The following is a 25,351-nucleotide window of genomic DNA, read 5'->3' as shown; positions in this document are numbered from 1 at the left end:
TCGTATTATTTCCTTTTAATTGCATTATCCATTATTTACAATTTCCATCTGTGGAGGAAGCAACACAGATCCTTTGCTGTAATCCAGTTCTCTGTGTATGGTAAAAGTTGACCCTCGAGCTTTGAGAGCTGTGTTTGTTTAAGACACATTTCTCTGCTTTCAACGACATTGTCTGTTTCAGCCTCTTGACATCTGTTTTTCCCAAACTCACACACCTGGGGTTACGCTGCAATCATAAAACCACTGAACTGTGCTCTTCCTCATTCCTCCTTCCCATAACGTGCGTGTTTTTGCTATTTGTAACTGTTGTTGGCAGCAGAAAGTTTTTTACAGTGTGATGTGTATGATGAGAAGCAAAATAGTTTTCTCTTGATCAGCCTCTCAAGGGAGATATTGGCAAGACTGACCATTCGAGGTGAGCTAGTATCAGTCACTGTCTGCATTTTTCATAGTTTCTTTGTTTGCAATACTTTTTTGGGGCTGTTACCTTCTCTGTGCATCGGCATCGTCTGTAGTGGGCCCGTTCTGGGCTTGTCGCTGGACAGCTGGGCCTGAAAAGACAAAAAAGATCAGTTCAAAAGCTCCACATAAAACCTTCACAATTTTGTCAAGGATGTGCCATACGATCAAACACAATGTACACATCCATACAGTAAATGCTCAAAAAACCTTCAGATCCTGAATGTTGCTAGGAAGGTGCGGGGGGGGGAGTTTTAGATCACAGAGGGGGTGACACCAAAATGACTGTCTATGAAATCTGTGTGCAGCGTTTCAGCAAAAATTTATTATTTTTTATAAAAATATCCCTGTAGTTAATTATAAGAACAAAAACATTTTTTATAATAAAGCCTAGCTTACATGTATCAATATAGCTACAAGGATAAGACTCATTTACTGTGCTCATTTACTTTTTGAACCTTCTAATGCGCTCCACTCAGAGCTGTCATTATTACCCAATTACAATAATGCTTCACGTGGTTTCGTCTCCACGCACTACAAGCACGCGCTCTTGTTTTCGTTGCTGCTCATGTTTTTATAGTTGCTGATTTACTCAAATTTTCTGGTGTTTTAGCTACAATATTATGGTAATTAGTATTTGTGAACCTATACCATTAACAACATTAAACTAAATTTTGATGCAGTTTTTAAACATTGTTGCTTTGAATTCTATTGTTTTCTTACCAAATTTTCACTTTAACCACATGAAACTATGTAAATACTTTAAGGCTCTGTGTATGATATTGTAATTTATAGGTGTAATTTTAATTTTGCAAGTTGTTTATGTCACTACTATTACCATTACATTCAGTGATGTAGAGGAATTAGGATTTACAAGTAACACACACACACACACACACACACTTTCTGAACTGCTTGCCCATATGGGGTTGCGGGGAGCCAGAGCCTAACCTGGCAACACAGGGCATAAGGCTGGAAGGAGAGGGGACATACCCAGGACCGGACGCCAGTCTGTCACAAGGCACCCCAAGCGGGACTAGAGCCCCAGACCCACTGGAGAGCAGGACCCGGTCCAACCCACTGCGCCACCGCGCCCCCCCCCCCCGCTTATGAGTAACAGTAATACGAAAAACATTACTAAGCATTCTGTATGGTCTGGTACTGGGTGACACCAATCCTAGTGACGCCACTGGGAATGCCACATGTTTTTCTTGTCTACTGTACAGTGAGGGAAACACATTTGGTGTTTTTCAAACACTCGCAAAGAAATCACAGAGAGCACACGACTGAACTGGCTAAGAATAAGTTGCATGATGCAAACGGGATGGGAACAAAAAAAAAAAAAAAAGTCTCCTACATTTTATTTACTTTAACGTCAGCTGAACAATGGAAGAACTGGAATAGATGACATGTTCCTTATGTTATGAACATTTGAGTTGTGGACGTTCCCCCCAGACTCTTTATTTTTAATGACATTCTCTTCACTTCACAAGACATGTCCTGTCACTAGTTGGCAGTAAAACACACAAGAATGTTGTGGAAAGGTGGGCGTGTCCTCGCTCATATAGCTTCTGTGTCCGCTATTTGCGAGGGTCACAGATCAATAACGAAATGATGACCACTGCTCATGTTAATCAGTTTAGTTTGGTTTTTATTTGAATGAACAAGTAGACCTCAACTTAACACTTATGAATAAAATAATAATATTTATTAAGTATAGCTTTCTCAGACCTGCCACTTGTTCAGCTGCCCACTACACAGGGGGGCGCGGTGGCACAGCGAGCTTGACCAAGTCCCACTTTCTGGCAGGTCTGGAGTTCGATTCCTGCTTGGGGTGCCCTGCAATGGACTGGCGTCCTGTCCTGGGTGTGTCCCTTGTGCCCTGCGTTGCTGGGTTAGGCTCCGGCTCACTGTCACCCCGCCTGGGGCAAGTGGTATTAGACTCTGTCTCTGCGCACTGCACTATTATTTTCAGCAACATGGTGGTTCAGCAGGTCCTGGGCAAATTGGTTGTTTGGATGTGGGTTCAAGTCTTGCTCAGTCTATGTGGAGAATATGCATATTCTTCTGTGTTTGCACTGGTTTCCTACCAAAAACATGCAGTTCAAGTGAACTGGAGACACCAAACTGTACGTAGTCAGTGAACAGGTGGAGTGTGTGGCTACCCTGGGACAGACTAGCATCCCTTCCAGGGTGTAACCCCCAGCCTTGTGATTCCAGGACAGACTCTTGACTACCTTGACCCTGACCAGAATAACCAAGTGGCAAATGACCGTTATTTTCATTTCTAAAAGTAATATCTTTCACTTTTTCTTTCCAGCAGCTGTGGAAGAATACAACCATCCTTGCAGCCAGTTTGGGAAAAATACTTAATTGATTCAGCCAAGGTTCAGTGAAAGTGTGACACAGCATACTGCTAGCCATACAGTAATAAATCACTGAGTACTCCGAGGTGCCCCATGACTATGACAGGTAGTTCTTTCAAAAAGGCTGCATGTCCATTGCATGATGGGAACTTTTTCACCAATCCAAGCTTACGGCCTAATACGGTGTTAAAAAAAAAAAAAAAAAAAACATGGCTTACTTACTTACCCTGAAGTCACAGAGTAAAAATTACCCAGATGCATAAACACATCAATAATTGTGAAGGAGCTTAACACTGTAAGGTAAGAAAAGCATGAGCTATTAATAGACATTGTCCAATTTATATTAGGGACCAGAAAACTGCTGGTAACAGTGCAATTAAGGGACATGCCCAGTCCTCAGCGACTGCTACTGTATCAATTAACCAGTTGAGAACTAACAGTTTGTCATCATTTTAACATAAATGTGTAAAAAACAAGACATTAAATGTTAAAAATATCTGCCAGAACTGTAAAATGAATGGAAAAAATGAAAATATTCGTGGAATGCAGGAGCGTGGCCATGCTCACCTCCTGAACTATGGTATCAAGGATGTAACTTTTAATGGAAGTGCACTTGTGCGCAGGCATTCAGATCCTTTCCCGACACCATTGCACTGTTATTGGCTTAGCAGACACTGTTACCCAGAGCTCACAGTAGCAGTGCAGAATGATTCGGCTGGCTCTTTGTCACAAACTGTGTTCATTTAATATGCCTCACTCACTCCCTTACTCACTCACACACTCGCTGCAGAGATTTCCACTGGCATTCAAACCATCTGGCCACAAGTAGAGCGGCTGAGCTGTTATACAGGGTGGTCAATACTTTAAGGTTCATGGTTAAAGTTTTAGGAGGGACCCTGCCATAGTAGCCTTCAGCAAGGCATTTCGGCTCACTTGCTATAGTACAATAGCCAGCTGGATGAAAGTGATAAAAATTGTGTTTAGGATGATGATAATGATAATAATAGGAAGACCCCTTCTTGTTCTACCACCACCACCACCACGCTGCTGGGGCAGGTGGTAGCATAGTGATCATAGTGCTGCCTTTGGATCTGAAGATAGCAGGTTTGAATCGCAGGTGTAGCACCCTTGAGCAAGGTACTTACTCTAAATTGCCTAAGTAAAATTACACAGCTGTATAAATGGGTGAATATTTGGAAGAAGGGGATAAAAACCAATAGCCAAAAGGTTAGAACAACAACTGAAGACACACACTGCAATGGTGGAAGGAAGCCACCAACAAAAGGTGCACTAGTGCCACCAATTGGGCTGCAGTGGAGTGCATGTTTTGGCACCGAGTACACACCTCTCTCAAAAAGAAAAAAAAAATCCTCCATCTCTTAAACTGTGGGGTCACATCACATATTGACAGCATGAGCTCTTGGCAGGAGAGGAATTACCATGAGTGATGCAAATAACAATAACAAAAGATGCGTAAAGATAAAACGAGAGCATGAGGCAAAACATTTCAATTGAGGATTTTGAGGAATCGCTGCAGCCCAAGACTTGGGCCTCAGTGGGACAGTGACGAGACAGAAGCCACTGGAGGGAAAGACCAACACTAAGTCATACAAGGAGTCCAATACCATGTGATGGACCCTGAGACCTTCTGGATGAAGACTGTCTAGTGTGATACCGAATATGTGGACATATAGGAGACAGCATACTCTTCCTGTCCACTAACTGTCTCTGTCCAAACAAAGTGAAAGTACAGAATACTTGCATGAAGCAAGAGGGGGAAAAAAATCCCACTTTCCTGTTGACCTTCTACGACCTCCATAAACTTGCATCCCACTTATGGAGATCACCTCTATATTTCCTACTGCACATGATCCTGTGTGCAGAGGTTCCCTTCCTGCACCATGGGCCAACAAAAGCAGACACAGGTCTGTTGAGAATATATTTCATTCCTGCACAAACTGATAATGTAAATGTAAATTAGAACACACACACATACACAGACACACATGCAGAACCAGATCCTGGACAAGTGTCATGTCACAATGCAGTGTGGTTTAAACGGAAAAACACGTGTGACTTTGCTGGCAGCACTTCATAGTTATACACAGCCCTTATTGTCAATGACAGGCTTCTTCCTCGAATCTCACTGAGAGATTGGTGCATAAATGTGCACAAAATAAGGGCTCTTACTTTTCTCATCAGCAAATTTATTTATTTATCAGACACTTTTCTCCAAAGGGACTTCCAGTGAACTGTATGTAGTGTTATCAGCCCACACACCTTAATCACCAAGGTGCTGGATACACTACCTACAGTGGGTCACTCATCCCTACATCAATGGAACACACTCTCTCTGAGACTCACACACTGTGGGTGAACCTGAACAGCATGTCTTTGGACTGTGGGAGGAAACCCACCCAGACATGGAGAGAACATGCAAACTCCACACAGACTGAGCGGGGCATCGAACCCATGTCCCCGTCCACCACTCAGGCGCTGTGAGACAGCAGTGATACTCAGTGTGCAGTTAGTTTCTTTCCACCATATGAACCAATGTTCATCACACGAGTAGCTGAATAAAACTTAATCCGAATATCCATGATTCTTGATCACCTTTCTAGAAATTTTTTTTCTTCAATAATGCAACTAATACTAATAATGTGACCCATGTGTTTTCTTTTCCACCACACAGCTGCTGCAAGGGAGCAATGCTACTCATTGTACCACTGTGAATAATACTTATAACAGTAGTAATAAAATAATAACAACACATTTCCATACACTTAGACTCGAAAACAAGACTTATTGTGAGTAAAGCATTCACAAAGAATATACTGTAAGTATCGCGAGGGTGTCTGAACTATACAGTAAGGCAATAGTCCCATGCAGTTTCTGCCCATCCCATCATGCATAGCTGCTGTTGTGAGTGTTTCCAATGGGTAGAGCAGAGCAGAGTAAGATTCTACCTCCAGGCCTGGCACAATGGTGCACCAAACGTGGCAATGATACTCTTTACATTGGCCCTGAGACTCTGCACATCAGTTCATTTTTTTGTGCAAATTCTTCCAACACTCAAGAGAGCAGAGTCAAAGAAGATGATTTTTCCTCTGTTAATAAAAGAATCATGTTGCTCCTTCCTGCATGCCTTTAAAAATGAACGTCGATGAATTAGTAAGCAGCTGAGCTTTACACTGGAAGTTCTTGTTTATTAAGGGCAATTGAGGGGTGAAGTGGGACCCCCCTCCTTTGGACTCCAGTGCTCAGGACCAAGGCGACACAATCGTTTTACTGCTCCTCTTACTTAAATTCCAGTTGGAAGGGTAATGTACAGAAACAAAGACACGGAGCTCATCTGTCAGAGTGAACAAGGGCATCTTGCCACTGCTTCATCTCTTATTCATGCGCCACTTCATTGGTGATGCTGCAAACAGCATGTGAGTGCATGGCTCCTCGAACCCAGCTGGTTGAACACGGTCAGGGAAAAGATGGCCCAGCCCATCGATGGCTCACCAGAACGCACGGTGGAAAATGAAAGAGTGGCAGGAATAACATAAGGTCTCAAAGGAACACGGTAAACGGTTGTCAACACAGCTTTGGCCTTTTACATGTGTGAGAAGTGCAGACTGTGCTGCTTCAGCTCTCACCCATTTCTGGTCAAGTGAGCACTTGTATTGCTGCTTACCTGCACTGGTAAATACTGGTAAATACTGTTGTTACTCTTACAATCCTTTTTTATTACATTCGCACACAGCAACACAGAGATAGAAACACAACTTTGCTTGTTCTACCTGTGTTTGCATGGATTTCTTTTCAGTGCTCTGGTTTCCTTCTACACTCCAAAGGCATGGCATGTGTTTCAATTGAACTGATGACTCTAAATTGCGCTTAGTGTGCGTGCGTGTGTGTGTGTGTTCTTCTGGTGTGTACATGAGTGACTGGCTGTAAGTAGTGTACCACAATGCATGTAACACTGTAAGTCACCTTAGATGAGTAGGCCTCAGCTAAACACTATGCAGTGTCCATTGACAATGAAGAAAAAGCAACTTCTAAATGAATAAATGCACACGAAGGAAAACATGAGCCAGATGGACAAATGTAAATGAAAAAAGAAACAGCCAAGAGAGAAACTGCAAATACATCCACATATGTAAAACAGGGGAAAGAAGTGAAAATGTTCCAATACATCCAGATGTACGATCACACAGCACTACCCAAAAAGGTGAAGATGGGTGTTCTGACATTCCAGAACTCCTCTGAATTCTCAATCAAATGTGATTTTTTTTTAAGCGGAGGATAATTAATAACTTTGGTCTTCAACCCTATTTATGGAGGTAACTTCAGGTGTGGACCACAGGAGTGTATGTCCACCATTTACACGTGAGGCATAGAATATATGTAAGTAATCAGCCACATTCCATAACTTCACACCTCTTACACTGATCAGCTGACAATTTAATTCACACATACACATTTTCTGAACCGCTTGTCCCAGACGGGGTCGCGGGGAACCGGAGCCTACCCGGCAACACAGGGCGTAAGGCCGGAGAGGGAGGGGACACACCCAGGACAGGACGCCAGTCCATTACAAGGCACCCCAAGCGGGACTCTAACCCCAGACCCACTGGAGAGCAGGACCTGGTCCAACCCGCTGCGCCACTGCACCCCCTCAATTTAATTCAAAGTGACCTCATTTATTCATCCAGCTCAAAATTCAACTGAGAAACATTTGACATGTTCAACATGAGGAGCTCTCCCAGGACAGCAGGTGGCAGAGGACCTGAGCCTGTAACCTATTTATATTCATCCTGCTCTACAATGGAAATGGAAATGATAATGGAAATGGAAACAAGTGAAGGACTCCAGCCACTGGGCACACACAGTGTTTAAAGTTACATGTTGGGAACTCTAATTCTAAAGCTTTGGGAAGGTCTTGGAGTTTTTCTCTTTCTTCTTCGTTCTATCAAACTGGGCAATAAAGAAAGCTAGAACTGAAAATGCCAGACAACGCTGCTGCAAACAAAGCCCTCCCAACGTCCCCATCAAACCACATTCTTTACTTTGATCTTGTGGCTCTCAGCAGGTATCTACCTTTCCAAGAACCTCAGAGGAAGCAGTCAGTCCTTCTAGTTGAAACCTTCTCCTGCCTCCACCCACGTGCTCCTCAGGGTGCTGAACTATACAGAAAGGTGACAAACCTGGACACCCGAAGTTCATTCAGACCTTTGTCACCCCCTCAATAAAAAGAAATTCCCCCTACCCCAACCATGTGTCCTTGACCACATTAGAAACACAGAGAATATACCAATAGATTCAAGAACACAGAGGAGAGCTACTGTACCTACAGGACATCCTGCAGTGGAAGAAGCGGCTGAGGTGGCACACACAGAAGCACTGGCAGACCCACTCCTGGCAAACCATAGTGGGCTGTCAGGCCACCCACCGTGGTCACCCTGCATGCTCCCTCGCGTCTCCAAGTCCATGAGTCTCCACCCACTCGCATCAGGTTCCACTGTCATCTGCACGTAACCCACACTGCAGCACTAGCCGGGAACCATGGGCCAGGCCCTGAATATTTCATAACGCAGTATCCCACATGAGCCATTACCAGCAGCACCATCACCATGACTGCCCATCATCACTGGTCACATCTGCTCTTTTTAAGGATATTACACAGTGGCAACCTGCATGGAGATGTGCAAAAACGAGTCAACCAAAGATGTATGAAGCTACCTCAATAACCAAAATGTCCCACACACAAACCCAAGTACAGTCATGCGCCGCTTAACAACGTTTCGCTTAACAACTGACCGCATATACGACAGTGGTCCCATAACATTATAATGGAGCTGAAAAATTCTTATCGGCCAGCGACGTCGTAGTCATCGTAACGTCGTAGCGCAACATGTTACTCGCATGTTTGTGGTGGTGCAGCTGTAAACAAACCTCCTGAGCTGCCAGTCGTATAAAAGTATAGAACATACAATTATATACAGTACATAATACTTAATAATGATAATAAACACCTGTTACTGCTTTATGTATTTACTATACTGTACTTTTTCTAATTATTTTATAGTGTACTCTTTCTACTTCTAAAAAAAGTTTACTGTAAAACAGTATGCTGTGTTACACCAGCACCAGTGTCATAAATCTCGTGTTTACCGCATCTCTTGACTGCACTGAGCTATACCATCTAGGTTTGTATAAGTACACTCTGTGATCGAGGCTATACCATCTGGGTTTGTATAAGTACACTCTATGATGTTTGCACAACAACGAAATTTCCTAACAACACAATTCTCAGAACTTATCACCATTGTTCAGTGATGCATGTCTGTATCTCCAAACACTGGTAATGTTTACACTGGTAAATCAGTAGCAGGGGCACAGAGAGGATGTTTGGGGCAAAAAGTCAGAGGGAAAGAACAACATTTTGAAAGACAGTGCATGTGCACATGAGCAAATCTCAGCTGACTGAATACTGGAATAACAGGACAGTCCAGTGCATCACAATCTTATTGTTGTTATTATTATTATTATTTATATTTTTAAAAAGGAAACTTGGCAGAGTGGAAGTGTTTTTAAAAAGTGTAAATAATCACAGAAATCTTCCATATTAAAACTCAGAAGAGTCATTTCTGCTACAAGGTAATAGATGCACTCCCGTAAAACCCATGTTTATGGAAAATCATGCCATAAAAATAACAGGGATTATGGGGAAAATAGGGTAGGGCCAGAGCACTGAAATCCTAATGAGGTTAATAACAATCCAAGCAAAATGTTAGCAGTTTAAAATCATGTTCAGTTCATAAGAAATACACACACACATTTTTGGAACCGCTTGTCCCAAACGGGGTCGCGGGGAACCGGAGCCTACCCGGCAACACAGGGCATAAGGCCGGAGAGGGAGGGGACACACCCAGGACGGGATGCCAGTCCGCCACAAGGCACCCCAAGCGGGACTTGAACCCCAGACCCACCGGAGAACAGGACCCAGTCCAACCCACTACGCCACCGCACCCCCGCGACCCCTCATAAGAAATACTACAGTAAAAATAGGACTTTACCTTGGAAAAAAGAGAACTTACTGTAGCTTGAAGGTAATGTTGAGGTGTGAACGATATGGAATTTTTTCATTTCTTTGCTTTATAAAATTAAGCTCTTCTTGAAGTGTTAAAGCTTGGGGACATAAAATGTAAACTCGTTGGGGCACAAAGGTGTACAAACCAACAGGAGCTTGATATTAAACTGACACCTTCCATCTGCTTTATGAGCCAATCTGTGTTATCAAAAGTCACATAGCAGCAGAAAAAATGACTGTATGTAATATAAAAATATACTCACTGGCCAGATATAGGGATGACCACACAGTTCAGTGCATCACTGTATTATTTTATGAGTATATTTTCCAAAATTCTCAATAAAAATTGGTCAGAAGAGAGTGTTCATAAGCTCTATGAGATGAAAGCCAAACTATAGAAAAAAACAGTTAATTGAGCCCACATTAATGGGGTTGGGGTGGGATGAAGCCACTCTGTTAACACATGAGCTCTCAAGTGAGAGCAGGAAACTACCCAAGGGTTCAACATCAGAGTGGGGGCAGAGCTTGTCAGGTTATTGTGCCCTGCCTCTCTAGAAAGCAGCCTAGGAAGTGGAGTGCAAGTAAGTGTGCAAATGCACAAAAGGCGCTATAGAAATTCGGCTGTGGGGTTAATGGAGCGTGGAGGGGGGGTGGGTTGTGCAGGAGGGCCCCTCAGTTTACCAATGAGCTTTAGCGCCCGGCATGACCCCACAGTGCTGTGTCTGGGTGCTCCTCACTGCACTCACAGCACTGACACGGGAACAGTGCACGAGTGCCAACACTTCTGCAATGGTACGTATGGAAAATGCACATATGATTAAAGAGAAAAGCAGCACAGACTCTGAAATGAAGCATTTGGAGGAAAGGGCCCAGAAAGTAGCTCAGCTCAGCAAAGATTCTGGGGAATGAATTATGGCACAAGTAGTGGGAGGAGCATCAATGTGAAATATTCCACATATCATAAAATGCACTGATAGATATATCACACTGCGTTAAATATATCCTGTTTTGCAGACTGTAGCAGGCAGGAGCCTGTCTATACCCATACCCTGGCAGGATGAACACACACACACACACACACACACACACACACACACACACACACACACACACACACACACACACACACATACACACACACACTGTCTGAAACCACTTGTCCCAGACTTGTCCCAGTCTGCCGCAAGGCACCCCAAACAGGACTTGAACCCCAGATCTGCCTTACAGTCACCAACTCACCTGAAACATATTATCTTTGGCCTGTGGGAGGAAACCAGAGCACCCAGAAGAAACCCACACGTACACAGAGAGAACATGCGCAAGCTCCACACAGAATGAACAGGGATTGAATCAAAGCCATCGCACTGTTCAGGTGCTGTGCGAGCAGTACCTGCTGCACCATCATGCTACACATATTAAAATATTCAAGCTGGACTGCGGCAAAGATTTACCGCAAAACCAGTTTCAGCACGGTTACTGTGGTGAACTGGACACATTTGGTCCCAGAGAGAAAAGGGAGACAAGTGGTTATTTTTATATTTTTATTTTCAGTAAATTTCTGAAGCGGAATGTAGAGCAATACTGTATTTCCCAAATTTTTTGGTTGCAATGTGAAAGAACTGGTTTATGCTGCATTACTAGAATTTATTCCAAGAAGTAATGCATAAATTGTACTTTTGCTGAGATGTATGTCGCTTTGGACAAAAGTGTCTGCTAAATGATTAAATGTAATTGCAAATGTTTTTAAACCTTCTCACTAAAGAACAACACTAAATAACAACTATTTTTAGCATGTATGGACATGACGGGAAACTCAGATTGAAAAAAACCTGCCGAAGGAATTGATGCCACATAAAAGTAAGTGTATCTAGTTAATCTGGGAAAGAATCAAAGCTCCAGTCGCACTGAGAAAGACACCTGCCCACAACTTCAAGGGAACAACTTCAGATGGGCCGAGAGCATAGCCCCCTACAGGCCCATTTACACACTACCTGCTGGTCCGGTGTGCTCACGCACTGTTACTATAGAGGGCACATAAAAATCAACATCAGTCATAAGTGGGGGAGAATTTTCACTGTTCCCTAACACAGAGCTTTGCTGAACACAGCACAACACCACCATCTCTTTCCCACCAAGAGAGAGTTTTATTAACTTTATTGCAATACCATACTGCAGCATGTGGCACACCGATTAGCGCAACTGTGTCTGGATCTAGAGCTGCAGGTTCTAATGCCACCTCTTGCTGACATACCCTTAATCAAGGTACTTACCCTGAACTGATAAAAATTGGTAAAAAGTACCCTGCTGCGTAATTGGCTATACCGATATAAGCAGCTTAATGTTGTAAGTTGCACTGGAGAAAAGCATCAGCTAAATGTAACAAGAACAATAATAATATTTGTCTGGGCAGTTAAGTTAGTTCAAATATTTTCAGCTGAAATTAAAATTGCATCAAATGTGTGCCACATGCACGCGTCTTATTTTATGGAGGTGCCTATTATTGTAGCCATTCTTTCTGCATCTCTTTCTGTCCCTGTGTCCATGTGTCGCTGCCTGTGTCACCAGTATGACTGTATGACAAATCCATGATTTGACCGGATGCGTTCGACACCTCCTAGCGGAGCAAAAGCAAACAAACACAAGCACCTCTGCCCAGTGCGCCTGCCAGCAGCACACTCCTGTCATCAACAAACAACCACAGCGTTGGCAGATGGTTCCAGAACCTGAACAAACCGGCACATTATTCCAGAACCCTGGAGCCCATTTGCTGACCGCAGCGAAGCGGGAACCTGTTAGTAAACAAGAGTGGCACTCCCACCCCCCCCAGCTCTTTACAGCCCCATGTCACCTGGCTGCACCTGTTCCCTTCTGTCAGCCCAAATTACTCACCACTCATGTTAATTACCATCGAGGCCACTTTTCGTGCTTCTCGTGGCAAATTCTCGCAACGGAGCATTGCTGCATCTCTATCTGCTTGGTTCGTTTCAAATAAACTTTGTATAGAGAGTGAACGGTCCACCATGCAATGTGTGAGCACCACGCCCCCTGGTGGAGTGAAACCCACACTGCTGCACTCCCACAGCCAATCAAAAACGAGGTGCGTAATACAAAGAGACACCAGACCGTACGACTCCACAGATATTTTGGCCAGGCCACGAAGCAACGAGAGCGCTGACATTGGACCCCCCCCGCATCACCCTGAACATTATAAGTAGCATCAAGCTGAAATGTGATGCCCTGTCTCAGAGGGGCTAGTTAGGACAGAGGTGTTTTATCGCGTCCCACGTTCCAATATTTGTGCTCAGGCGAATCCCCCAGTGTGGTGTGAACGTGTCTCCTGTCGGCTTCACAGCTTTCACAGCTTTCACCCGAGAGCCCTGGTCAACTGGGGTATTTATGTGATAAATAAATAAATGTGTGACACACACACATTCACTACTTAGAGTGTTTCTTTCCCATTTTGACAGCTGGGTGATTTTTATAGTGTCAGTTCAGCGGGATTCAAATCTGGGTCTTTTAAGTGCAAGGAGACACCTCTAACTACTACACCACCTGCTGTCCTACAATGCTATTTTACATAATATTAACTACTGAATGCAAATAAGCATGTTACATATGAGCCCACAAATAATAAAGTATAAGAAAAGTTTTGAACATGGTACGAAATCACCTATGCATAGGTGTGTGTGTGTGTGTGTGTGTGTGTGTGTGTGTGTGTGTGTGTGTTGTTGGCACCATGTAATTTACTCAAGATGCAGAGTGTTTCATTCAGCCGACAGACAGTAGTCACACTTCTGCCAAACCTTAATCACTAAAGGGCTATGTCCAGAATAAAGCCATTGATACACCACTGGAAGTGTCCATGGACAGAGGTGTCAGCTGAATTTATACTGCCTAAAAGAATGTGGAGATGTGGCGTTGATCACACTGACATTTATTCATCCAGCAGACATGTCTCCAAAGCAACTTACAAATCAGAGTAAGCAAAAGTGCAGCCCAGAAGAGGCAAAGGGCTTCATACAGACATGTGCAATTTGTTTGTTCGAAAACACTGCATTTTACTGGGGCACATCACAGGAGCAGCTGCATACAAGGCTGATAAGGACGTAGAGGTGACCGGGACAGATGGTGAGATTTAATGCAAGTTTCTGGAGCTGTTAGGGGACAAGAACAAAATTGGTCCTAAAGGACTGCAATTCAGCAGGGATTCAGGAGCTCTGAGGGGAGGAGGGAGCTTCATTTCAACACATCAAAGCTAAAACCAAGAACCTACAGCTTTCAGTTTTTGACATCCCAGATGTGGACATGTCCTACAGGGCAGCAATGTCTTTCACACTTTAATGCCAGAGTGAGTTGGAGTTCTGCAAAGTCTGACTGAGGAATGATAGAAAAACACAATCCTTTGTGCTCCAGGGAACTGCAGCTAGAATCTGCCTGCAGAGGAAGGTTCTGTTCATTACAATTTGTAATAGAGCTGTACCAGGTATAAGGGGAAGCACCAGATCCTCTGAGCACAACCACATTTTTGTCTATGTCTGTATTAACGTGGAAATACTAAGGTTTATTAAAGCAACACCGATTCAAAATATTTTGAACATACAAAAACATCTAGCAGCCCTAAACCATTTTCTAAGTATACGGTTGAACTATTTAATTTTTTACTTTTCATTTCCTCTTTTTAGGGTGAGTAGCACTGCTGCCTCACAGTGCCTGGGTGGTGTGAGAGGGTGTAATCAATCCCCCATCAGTCGGTGTGGAGTTTGCATGTTCTCCCCATGTTTGTGTGCGGTTCCTCCGAGCACTCTGGCTTCCACCCACAGCCCAAAGACATGCAGTTCAGGTGAATCTGTGACTCTAAACTGCCCTTCATGTGTGAATGGGTGAGTGGCCATGTGTGTGGGTCCCATCCAGGGTTTTCCCCCCTCAGCCTTGCGCCCAGTGATTCTGGGATAGGTTCCGGATCACCACAACCTTGATCAGGACAAGTGGTTATTGAAAACGGACAGATTTTGCTTTTTCAGTTGCTTATTGCCAGCTTATCCATGTTAACAATGGCTGGGAATGTTCAGGACTGGTCTGTATAAAATACAGTTATATAGCGTACTCCCTCTGTGTGAGTTGCCATGATTTTTTTTTCCCCTGTAAAATTTCAACATAAAATTAGAACAAAATGCAGACGAGTCTTTGCTCCACGTTGGTATTATTTACACTGCAACATGGTGACCACTGGAGGGGTAAAGTTGATGCATGGTCACATTGGTATTCTGCACTAATGAATGAATGTCAACAGCAACCATGAATGTCACTGTGGGGGAGGGGCAGCCATCATGTGACAAGTGCCATGGAGCGGATGCTGGGTAGGATCGGTTCCACACTGGAAAAATGTAACAGAAAGGACATGTAGGATCTGTGCTGAAAACAGCAAATGACTCAAAATGTACTGGCTTAAAATAGACCACATTTGCATTTATGATTAGTCCAAATATCAGCCTGCCAACATTCTCAAGTCGCAAAAGTGAAAATTCAAAACAACAAAACCCTTAGTCAGGCAGAATTTTAAAAACAGTTTCATTCATGTTAACCCAGACATCAGTCCATGTGACTATTTATTATTTACTTGTAATTGTGCAGGTCTGCTGGCGAAATGGCATTGACATATACAGTAGAGGTATCCCTTGATTTACTAAATTAATCTGTTCCTGAAAACGGTGTGGATATTGAAATTTCAGATGCCAAAAGCCTATTTGCCTTTGGTTTAATTGGGGAAAAAAATAATAATGTATTCCCAGTCCATCCAAAACCCCCAAACAAATTATCACTAGAACACTGAAATGTATCTATATAACAACCAATCAATGACTTCAGCACAATATAAAAAACTTAAATTGACTCAGCTACTGCTTTGGGGGTAATTGCCACTTTTCTTTTTTATTTTCCAGTTCTCTGCAAGACAATAAACCAAAGCAGCGATCCACTGAGTATGTCACGTTTATTGTGAACAACTTTCTAAAACCACACGCTGTTCCCAAAATGTGCATACATACCCGAAAAACCATCAGCTAATGTTTTCCTGCTAAATCCCCTTTTTTTCTCTGTATATTTAATTAAATAACACCCACTATGGACAGTCCTGCAGAATTTCATACATTTCCCATAATGTCCTTCTCTCACATTCCTAACACCAACAGACAGAGAGATCAGGATGCAGATGCGCCAACTACAGTGCACTACTGTAATGAGTGAATTCTATATTTTTTGAACATGTTTTGGATAAATTTCATTATAATGATTTTTTGTTCTGTTTTGCTATGTAAACAGAAAATTGGGTATCAAAAGCCAAGCACCATTATACTGAAATTTAGCATAGAGAGAGTTTGTAAATCGAGGGACGCCTGTATACTATAACAGGTAAGGGTTAAGGCATGATGGCAGCAGCCGCTGTTTATGAAGTTATTCAACAACACCTCTGGGGCGGGGGGGGGCACACTGCTCACCTCCATCCTGAGAGCTGAGCATGTTGAGGGCAAAGAGCATGGCATTAGAGAAGGTAGTGGCCTCTTCTTTGCTGGCAAAGTTGAGACCGTACACCTGTCTGGCATCGCGCCACTGGTGGAAGGTAGGTGTGGCCTGGTTGTACTTCAAACCTTTCACTATGGAGTAATTGATCACCACCTGGGGAGAGAAGGTGAAGGTTAGGGACCATATGCCGGAAGGAAAAGACAGAAGTTCCAGCCACTGCTGGACCAGAAGGAAATTAAGTGATCCAAGTCATCAAAAATTACAAATCACAGCAAGTATCAAACGAGCACAAAAAATGCTTTTTTTCCGTATGTCTTACCGCTGTTAACATCATAGCAGAGTGGCAGTGAATGTTTTGGTTGGCGAATGTCTGGCAGTTTAAACACTCTATTTCAGTGACTGTACGCAGGAGAATTAAAATTGGACATGTTTTTACAGTAATTATGCATGGTTTAAGGATGCTAATCTTCACTGGATCACAGTCGACATGATTTGTGTGTGTGTACAACAGATGACACAAAGTTTGTGACTGTGTGTTACATGGCACTACTGTGTAGATGGAAGACTGACTGCAGGGAGTTTAGTGCAGTTCATCTAACAGTGTCAGTAGCTTGGATGAAGGTTCCAGCTAAAACGCTGTAAGCCCCTTCAGAGAATGTCTGCTAAATGTCAATGTTGAAGGGTCAACGTCACGCTTACTCGACCTGTACCTGCTGGTCCTGCAGCTTGACGCCCACCACGCGGAAGCTGTTGCTTGCCGTGTTATGATAGATATTGATGCGACTGAAGCCCTGCTGTCCAGGCTTGATGGGCACCCACTTCTTGCTCGTGTCGTCATAGATCATGACAGAGGCGCGGGCCTGGCAGATGCTCTGCTCACTGCAAACAGACAAGAGGGGGATGCTCACATCACGTGGCACTGTTTCCACCGTCACCTGTAACCGCATGATCACACAGTTCAGCAGCTTCTCCAGCTCCCAGTGCTCCATCACATGAACATATGGCAGGTCTTCAAGGTCAGCAATTCTCAGCTAGTTAAAAAATCAAAATGAATGAACTTGTTTATGTTTCACCAAATGCATCTTTACAAGAAAAATGAGTCCTCTACTGTCCTTAAGAATATGAGAGCCAGTCCAAGTCTGGCTGGTGTCTAGAGTACTGCACCGTGACACTAGTGGTTATACTTTTCATTCTAATTGTCACACATGTTATTCTAGATCACACCATTGTGGTATTCCTAACAACTTCATTCAAGCAGTCACATTCTATCACATACGCGAAGGTGCTCCTGAATACTTTTCCACTGGCACTGTGTCTGGGCACAGCTCTCAGAACTCCTTTACTGAATGGCAGTGAATGAAACTATCTTGACACTTGTTCACACAGTTTATGAAAAGCAAAATTATTAAAAGCATCTGACAAAATGTCAGTTAATATGTGAAAATGTAAATGAAGCATACATACATTAGATGACTTCGAAGGTAAGTATGTTTGTGCACACAAGGAATTTGACGTGGTCGATGTGCCTTCACATGGAACAGGCAGAAGAACATTGAAAGCATCTCAGATTTTGAGGAAGGTGCCATGAATAAATGATATACAATCAGTATGATTTCTTGCACGGATGTTTATGATCATATCAAGTAATATAACACAGAGGTGGTAATAGCAGCAGGATTCATAGGTGTAGTTGCAGTAAACTAGATGAGAGCTGGATGCCGACAGTGGAATCTTAATGTCCATTCAAGGGTGGATATGGATTATAATGTGCACTTGAGAGGCTCATAAGGACTAGAGCTTGGAAGAAATGATGGTCAAGATAGGAAAGGATGGTCACAAGGTCACTCTTTCCCTGGTCCTGGTAGAGGTGCGGAATGGCATAAACAGAGTATGTGAATCACAGCGGCTTGCAAAAGTATCAGACCCTTGACGAAAATCAAACATTTTATAGGTGAACAAAATGACACTAATATTTCTGTCCATGTGATATTTTTTACTCTAAACAAATACTTCTCAAATGGGGGTGCGGTGGCGCAGTGGGTTGGACTGCAGTCCTGCTCTCCGGTGGGTCTGGGGTTCGAGTCCCGCTTGGGGTGCCTTGTGATGGACTGGCATCCCGTCCTGGGTGTGTCCCCTCCCCCTCTGGCCTTACGCCCTGTGTTACCGGGTTGGCTCTGTGACCCCGTATGGGACGAGCGGTTCTGAAAGTGTGTGTGTGTACTTCTCAAATTGAATTTTAAGACAATTGTGCATCACACTTATTTTTAAATAAATAAAATATGCTGTTTGCATAACCCTTTCACTGTGGCAAAGCTTCATTAACTTAAACTTCACAAAATTTGTCAAGGATACTAGAATGGATCATTGTAGCAGATATGTTTCTGGAAAAAATGCACAGGAACAACTCAAACCTGGTAAAGTCCACATGCTGGTTCACTGGAATCTCAGAATCTGTACCCTTTTTACTACGGTATTGTGGCTTCATGAAACATCAATATGCTGTTGTGACCAGTGCTGTGAAGTCGGAGTTGTGGAGTCTGAATCGGAAGCAATTATTGGGTTACTGGAATTGGAGTCGGTAAAAATGTACTGACTCCAACTAAATGTACCGTATATGGCAGGGGTATAAGTTGACCCCCAAAAATTAGAGGTATATAATCAATTATTGGCTTACTGGAGTCGGAGTCAAAGGTTTTGTGTACCGACTCCACAGCCCTGGTTGTGACAACACAGAAATAATCTGCGTCAGCAGCCTGAGCTAATAATAAACAGAAGCAAAAAGCACAGAGAATGGTGCAGAGTGGCAGCTCGACAGCAGGAGGGCTGGAAACTCAACTGGAAGCCGAGCTGTAATTTCACTGTGGGAAAACGGGAAGAGTGGTGCGGACGGAGCAGCACAGCCATGGGAGCACAGAGTCCCACATGTATGAGCACAAGCGCATTGTGAGTCACAGCGGTTGAGCGGAAACACAAAGCACAGCATAGAAGAAGTTAAGGACAAAGGTGAAAAGAGGCAGTCCCTTGGTGAAGCAGCAGCGACACTGAAAGAGCACCCTTAATGCCTTCGTGGGCTGGGAATGACATACGGTAGAACTAAAGAAAAACCAGTAAAACCAGAGTAAGCTTGTTCCCCTGCTCTACTGACAAGGAACTTATCTCTTACTTAGAGACAGGGTAAACATTGACCCTGCTGTATAGTAAATCACAGTAATTTGCTTTGGAGAAAACGCATCAGCCAAAGAAATAAAAGTATATATAAATCCTTTGTCCCAGTGGTTTTCTCCATGATGGCATTCTCATTATAAATTAGGGTGAAAAATCCTTTTGCCATTGAGAGCCTTTCAATTATTATTATTATTATTTTATTTTTTATAGAGCGCTCTTCTCACACAGTGACACAGAGTGCTTTAACACAGACATAAGGTAAGAAAAACAGATACAAACAAAGAAGATGGTCAACTAATGGCTACCATTCTGGAAGTAACAGACTAAAATAGTTTTTACCTTTTCACCAAAAAAACAGCTATTCCTAGCATGCATGAACATAACAAACTGTAATTAAAAAAAACTCGTCCATCAAATTTATGCAGTAAAGATGGGCATCTCCAGTTCATGTGGCAGCGAAAAATAAAAATAATTAATTAATGAATTAATTAATTTAATTAATTAATAATTAATTAACTAAAAAACATGCAGCACAGATGTGTGCTAAAAATGTAAACATGATGACCACATTTTTCACTGTGTGCTGTTATGGTTTGCCTTTGAAACAGGACAGTGTAACTGTGTGTGTGGGGTGGGTAGGGTGTGGTGCAGCTTAGGCACACAAATTAAATTCTCAACGGCGTACATTTAGAGCCCTTAGGGTGTCAGATGCAGAACTGCAACCATATGCCCTTTAAAGAAGCCGCTGGAAGAGCATCCCAGTGCCATGGCGATGTGTGAGATCACAGGGAAGAGCTTGTGCATCGTCTCCGTTTGGCCTAATTAGTAGGCAGAAAACCCCTGAGCAGGACACGGACAACCTCAGTGCTACCCACTGATCACCAGCCTGGTGTCACACCCAAGGAGGTCCCCGGGCTGCACTGAGCCGAAACCTCCATGTTGTTCCTCTGATCAATTTGAAAGAGAAATTACACTAAATACACCACATCTGTGTGTGTTTTGCAAAATAAATACATGTTGGTGTGAATGGCATGTCACTTCTTAACTACGTTATCCAGCCATATAGTAAGTTGAACAGGACAAAACGAAGACCTTAAAGCGAAGGGCTGAGCAGTTGAGGGAATGGAGAGAAGGAACGGATTATGAGTTCTCTTCCACTGACAACTGATGGCGGCGTAAACTATTTGTTAGCAAAGTGCAACCAGTGTAAACCCAAACAAGGTGGCCCAGGTTCTTCTACAGCCAAAGCTTCTGAAAGACCTGAGACTGAAGAGCAGTTTCCCAACACTTAAGAGGGGAGATGGTTTCATTCATTTGTGAACAACCCTAATTTTGCAAGGTAATAGGCAGGTTAAATTCTCATTATTTCCACAAAGTGTTTTTATAAAGTATTGGCAAAAACTCTTGATATAAAAAAGCACAAGGTTTACCACACACCTTGAAGTTTCATCAGTGCATCATGTAATTACAGTGTCGTGACAAACAGCAACATTATCAATAAATAGAACAGTAAGAGTATTTATTGAAATGAATGAGGAGTTTGTCTTACCACTGAGGCAGCATTTTGTGGGACAAATCACGGTAAACGCTAGTAGTATGTACTGTATGTCAGGGGAATGTTCCGGAGCGCTGAATCCGCTGTGTTGATGGAGGGGTGCCAGTGAAAGTGGCGATCGCAGGCTGACAGGAGCAAAACGCCGACAGCCGACAACGAGTGCAGACAAGGACAGGAAATCAGTTTGGTTTGCTTCAAAAAATACTGGTGTGAGCGAGGGGGTGAACATTTCTGTCTTTCCTGAACATGTTGCTATAAATAGGCCGTGAACAGAAGGCTATGATCTGCATTATTTGCATTCAACAGGCATCCTCTTGGTATCAGCACACCTCTGCGTTTATATCATTTGTTGCATGGGGTAAATCTGCTCGATTCTTACAACTGGATTTTTTACTTGAGCAACTGAAGCCACACTCAAAGGTAGAACAGGAAGTCTCACTCTGGGTGTTGCGTCAAGGATACAAGTGTGTTTCTGTTTACACTGATGCATTCATTCATCGCGATGGAGAAAAATACTTGCTGAATGAACATACACAAATGCAACGTGATGTTATGACCAGGGCTGTGGAGTCCTACACACTGTCACTACATTATAGTTCTTATTTGAGTCTGACAGGTGAGAAGCCTGTTTATCAGGACTGTGGAATCGGAACACAAAATCTTTGACTCTGACTCCAGTAATCCAATAATTGCTTCTGACTCCGACTCCACAGCACTGCCCAAAAGTTGCACATTGTTTTGGGGATCGATTTATCTGGCGATTAAAAGCCTAAACCTATATTACACCTCTAATTTAAGGGGGTTGACTTACACGCCGGATCGACTTATACGCTGGCATATATAATACATTTAGTTGGAGTCGGTACATTTTTACCGCCTCCGATTTCAGTAACCCAATAATTGCTTCTGACTCCAACTCCACAGCACTGCCCAAAAGTTGCGCGTTGTTTTGGGGGCCGACTTATCCTGCACATAAAGGCTTAAACCTATATTTATAAAGCCTATAACCCTTTAAGGACATCTGGTAGTGTAGTGGTTAGAACTATGGCCTTTAGACCCAAAGGTTGCATGTTCAAGCCTCACCTCTGGCTGTAGTACCCTTGAGCAAGGTACTTACCCTCAATTACTCCAATAAAATCACCCAGCTATATAAATGGGTAAATAACTGTAACCTCAACACTCTAAGTCACTTTGGAGAAAAGCATCAGATAAATGTATATTTACACCTCTAATTTCCAGGGGTTGACTTATAGGCCAGCATATGGGGTACGTTTAGTCAGAGTCGATACATTTTCATTGACTCAGATTCCAGTAACCCAATAATTGCTTCTGACTCTGACTCTACAGCATTGCCTAATTTTTGGGGGTCGATTTATACGCCGGCATACATGGTACATTTAGTCAGAGTCAGTACATTTTTACCGACTCCGACTCCACAGCACTGGGTATTACTATGATAGTTCATCGTGTGCTGTTCTTACCTTAAGTTTCCTTGATCAAAGAGTTCAACTCAACACATTTCACTATTAGCTACTGAGGTGTTCGTCCCACAAAAAAAAAAAAAAAGAAAGCCAAGTTCCGGAGTTGTCCAGCACCCGACACCTTGCATACCTAAGAAAAAGGAAGCGTTGTGTTCAAGGCAAAGTCCTTCCTCTCCATCGCAATCATCACCCCAATGGACGACGATCATCTATCCTTGGCACGTCACATGCTGCAGGATCTTGACATGGTAAGGATTCCATGAGCTTAACATAGCAACAGGTTCTCAGGTTGTGAGACACAAACTCTACTTCTGTCTCTCTAGCATGAGACCTCTACGGTTACTACTGCTTATTTATGTCACAACTGGAGCTGAAGAGCCCAGCCTGAATGCGCCCCTTAGACTCTGACATACTGGTAAACAACACAGCTGGAACAGTTCGCTATGTTTACCCTCCATGACTGAAACCCTCCCTGTGGGCCGTTCAATCATCTCATCTGATACGTGTCCAAATCCCTAAATAGTGCTTTATAAATACCTTATGGTTCAGAAAACTTGCCGGGAACTGAGTCACAGATGTTTCACGGAGCTGCAGAATCAATTCATGACTTAAAAAAGGGAGTAAAAACCTGCAGACACACCAAGCAGATACACAGCACAGGCCCACATCAGTGTGTTACCAGAAATGGGATTATCTACATCACATTTTTTGGAGGGAAAACTCTTAAGGACACCTGTGCACATACTAACTCACACATGCTCCTGCTAGCCTCCACTCTCCATAAAATCTGCATTCCCACTTTTTGGCACCGAAAGTGCCACAATAACTCTCTCACACACAGACACATCATCTGAACCACTTGTCCCATATGGGGTCACAGAGAGCCAGAGCCTAACCTGGCAACATAGGGCATAAGGCTGGAGGGGAAGGGGACACACCCAGGACAGGACACCCATCCATCCACCCATCATAAGACACCCTAAGCAGGGCTCAAACCCCAGACCCACCGGAGAACAGGACGAGGTCCAACCCAATGCACCACCGCGCCCCCATGCCAGAATACCTATCCAAGTATATACAAGTATAGAGGATCTAACAACTATTGCCATGTCTATTCCACTGAGAGGAAGAGAAGAAGACGAAAAAGAAAGAAAGAAAGAAAGAAAGAAAGAAAGAAAGAAAGAAAGAAACAAACAAACTGAGGAATCTGAGCCCAAAGTCCATTAACATTTTTGATGAGCGACTCTGCCATGTTTAGGATATTTTTACAATAGGGGTTTCTTACTTTATCAGTTGAGGGTAAGTAACTTGTTCAGGATTAGTACATTTGTCTCTGGACTACAGGATAACTGGTGAATGTTAGAAGGGTGGGCACTGGATGTTATACCACGTGGTTGCAGGTTCACATCCCCACAGGTGAAGTAAAAACAGGCAGCTGTCCAGCTGTTCAGCCGAATCCACACTGTGCAACCAGATACAGTAAGATGTGTGGTAGGGCGACACCATGCGCACATGGCGTTAGGCTGGATAATGTAAAAACCAAAGCATGAAAAATAAACAAAGTTTCATTTCAAGACATTGACAATAGTTGAAGTAAGAGAGTTTGCACCATTAGACAAGACAACTAAAAAAATCATTTGTTTGTTTAAAGGAGAGGATGAAACCATGAGATAAGACCAACCAGGAGTACAGCGCTCTTTTTGTTTTGGAGAAACACATGCAGCTGGACACGCAGGACCTGCAAGTGATAGCAAAGGTGAAGAAGAACAGAGGAAGTGACGGTGGTAATTGAGGGAACGGTGGGTAGACAAAGGAGGGGCCCCCATCTGCAGCAGGCCTATGCCAGTAAGCTAAAATTAGCTGCACAGCCCGAGGCACGGCACAAGGAGCTGCGGCTACAGAGTGAGACGGTGATAAAAATGGCAAAAGGGGGAGGGCATGCTGGAGCTCTCCGAAACAGTTATATTTCTTGTCATGTGACAGATGCCTTTCTGTCGGAGGGATTCCTTCACCATCATTTATTATCAAGGACCATGGAAAGAGGAAAACAGGAGTATATAACCACCAACATTTCAGCAAACCGAAGATCTATTTTTAAAACTATGATCCATATTGTACATTAACTGTAGTGCTCATAACAGTAATCAAAACCCTGCCAATGAGTCATCATGAACACTCCAAAAACCATTGATCAACCTTCTCCATAGGTCTCTTCTTTAAAAAGTTTATTATTCATTTATTTATTTACTTACTTGCTTATTTAGCTGATGCCTTTCTCTAAGCTGACCAGTTGGATAGGTTATATAATTCAAGAAAGTCCTTACAAGGTTGCAAGATACTCAGCTCATGACACGTATAGGACAAAACAGTGGTTGCAACCACCACCATCAATGAGGCACAGAAATAAGACAAGAGGGCAACTGGCTGCACCCTGTGCTCATTTACTCATAACAAAATATAAAAAATCCAGAGCTGGCCTCCACTGAGATGCTGTGGTGGGACCTTTAGAGAGCTGTGCATGAAGGAAAGCCCTCAAACATGAATGAACTGAAGCAATGCTGTAAGCAAGAGTGAGCCACGATTCCTCAAAAACAATATGAGACTGATAAACTCAAACTAAATATAAAGTTTTTGCCTACTAAAGACAGTCTTACAAGCTACTGAATTATGGGCTGTACAAACACCCCTCGACTTACATAAATAGACTGGTCGTCAACCCCTCACA

The 25,351-nt window shown here is 43.2% G+C and overlaps 1 protein-coding gene across 7 annotated transcripts in view; it reads right to left on the bottom strand.

The window, feature by feature from the left end:
• evla (Enah/Vasp-like a) overlaps window positions 1-25,351 on the bottom strand; it is a 78,834-nt gene that overhangs the window by 12,696 nt on the left and 40,787 nt on the right. For 3 of the 7 annotated variants that reach the window (XM_029258514.1, XM_029258511.1, XM_029258517.1), the window contains exons 2-4: window positions 17,136-17,304; window positions 16,401-16,578; window positions 488-551 (exon numbers count right to left, since the gene is read on the bottom strand). In XM_029258514.1, coding sequence (XP_029114347.1) covers window positions 488-551; window positions 16,401-16,578; window positions 17,136-17,304 — 411 coding nt within the window. The other 4 variants (XM_029258512.1, XM_029258513.1, XM_029258515.1 and 1 more) reach the window with 4 other exon arrangements.

Source organism: Scleropages formosus, chromosome 15, assembly GCF_900964775.1.
Source record: "Scleropages formosus chromosome 15, fSclFor1.1, whole genome shotgun sequence".
In the NCBI taxonomy this organism is placed as follows: Eukaryota; Metazoa; Chordata; class Actinopteri; order Osteoglossiformes; family Osteoglossidae; genus Scleropages; species Scleropages formosus.
Note: the sequence above shows the minus strand (reverse complement) of the source record. Positions and strands in the feature narration are given on the sequence as shown.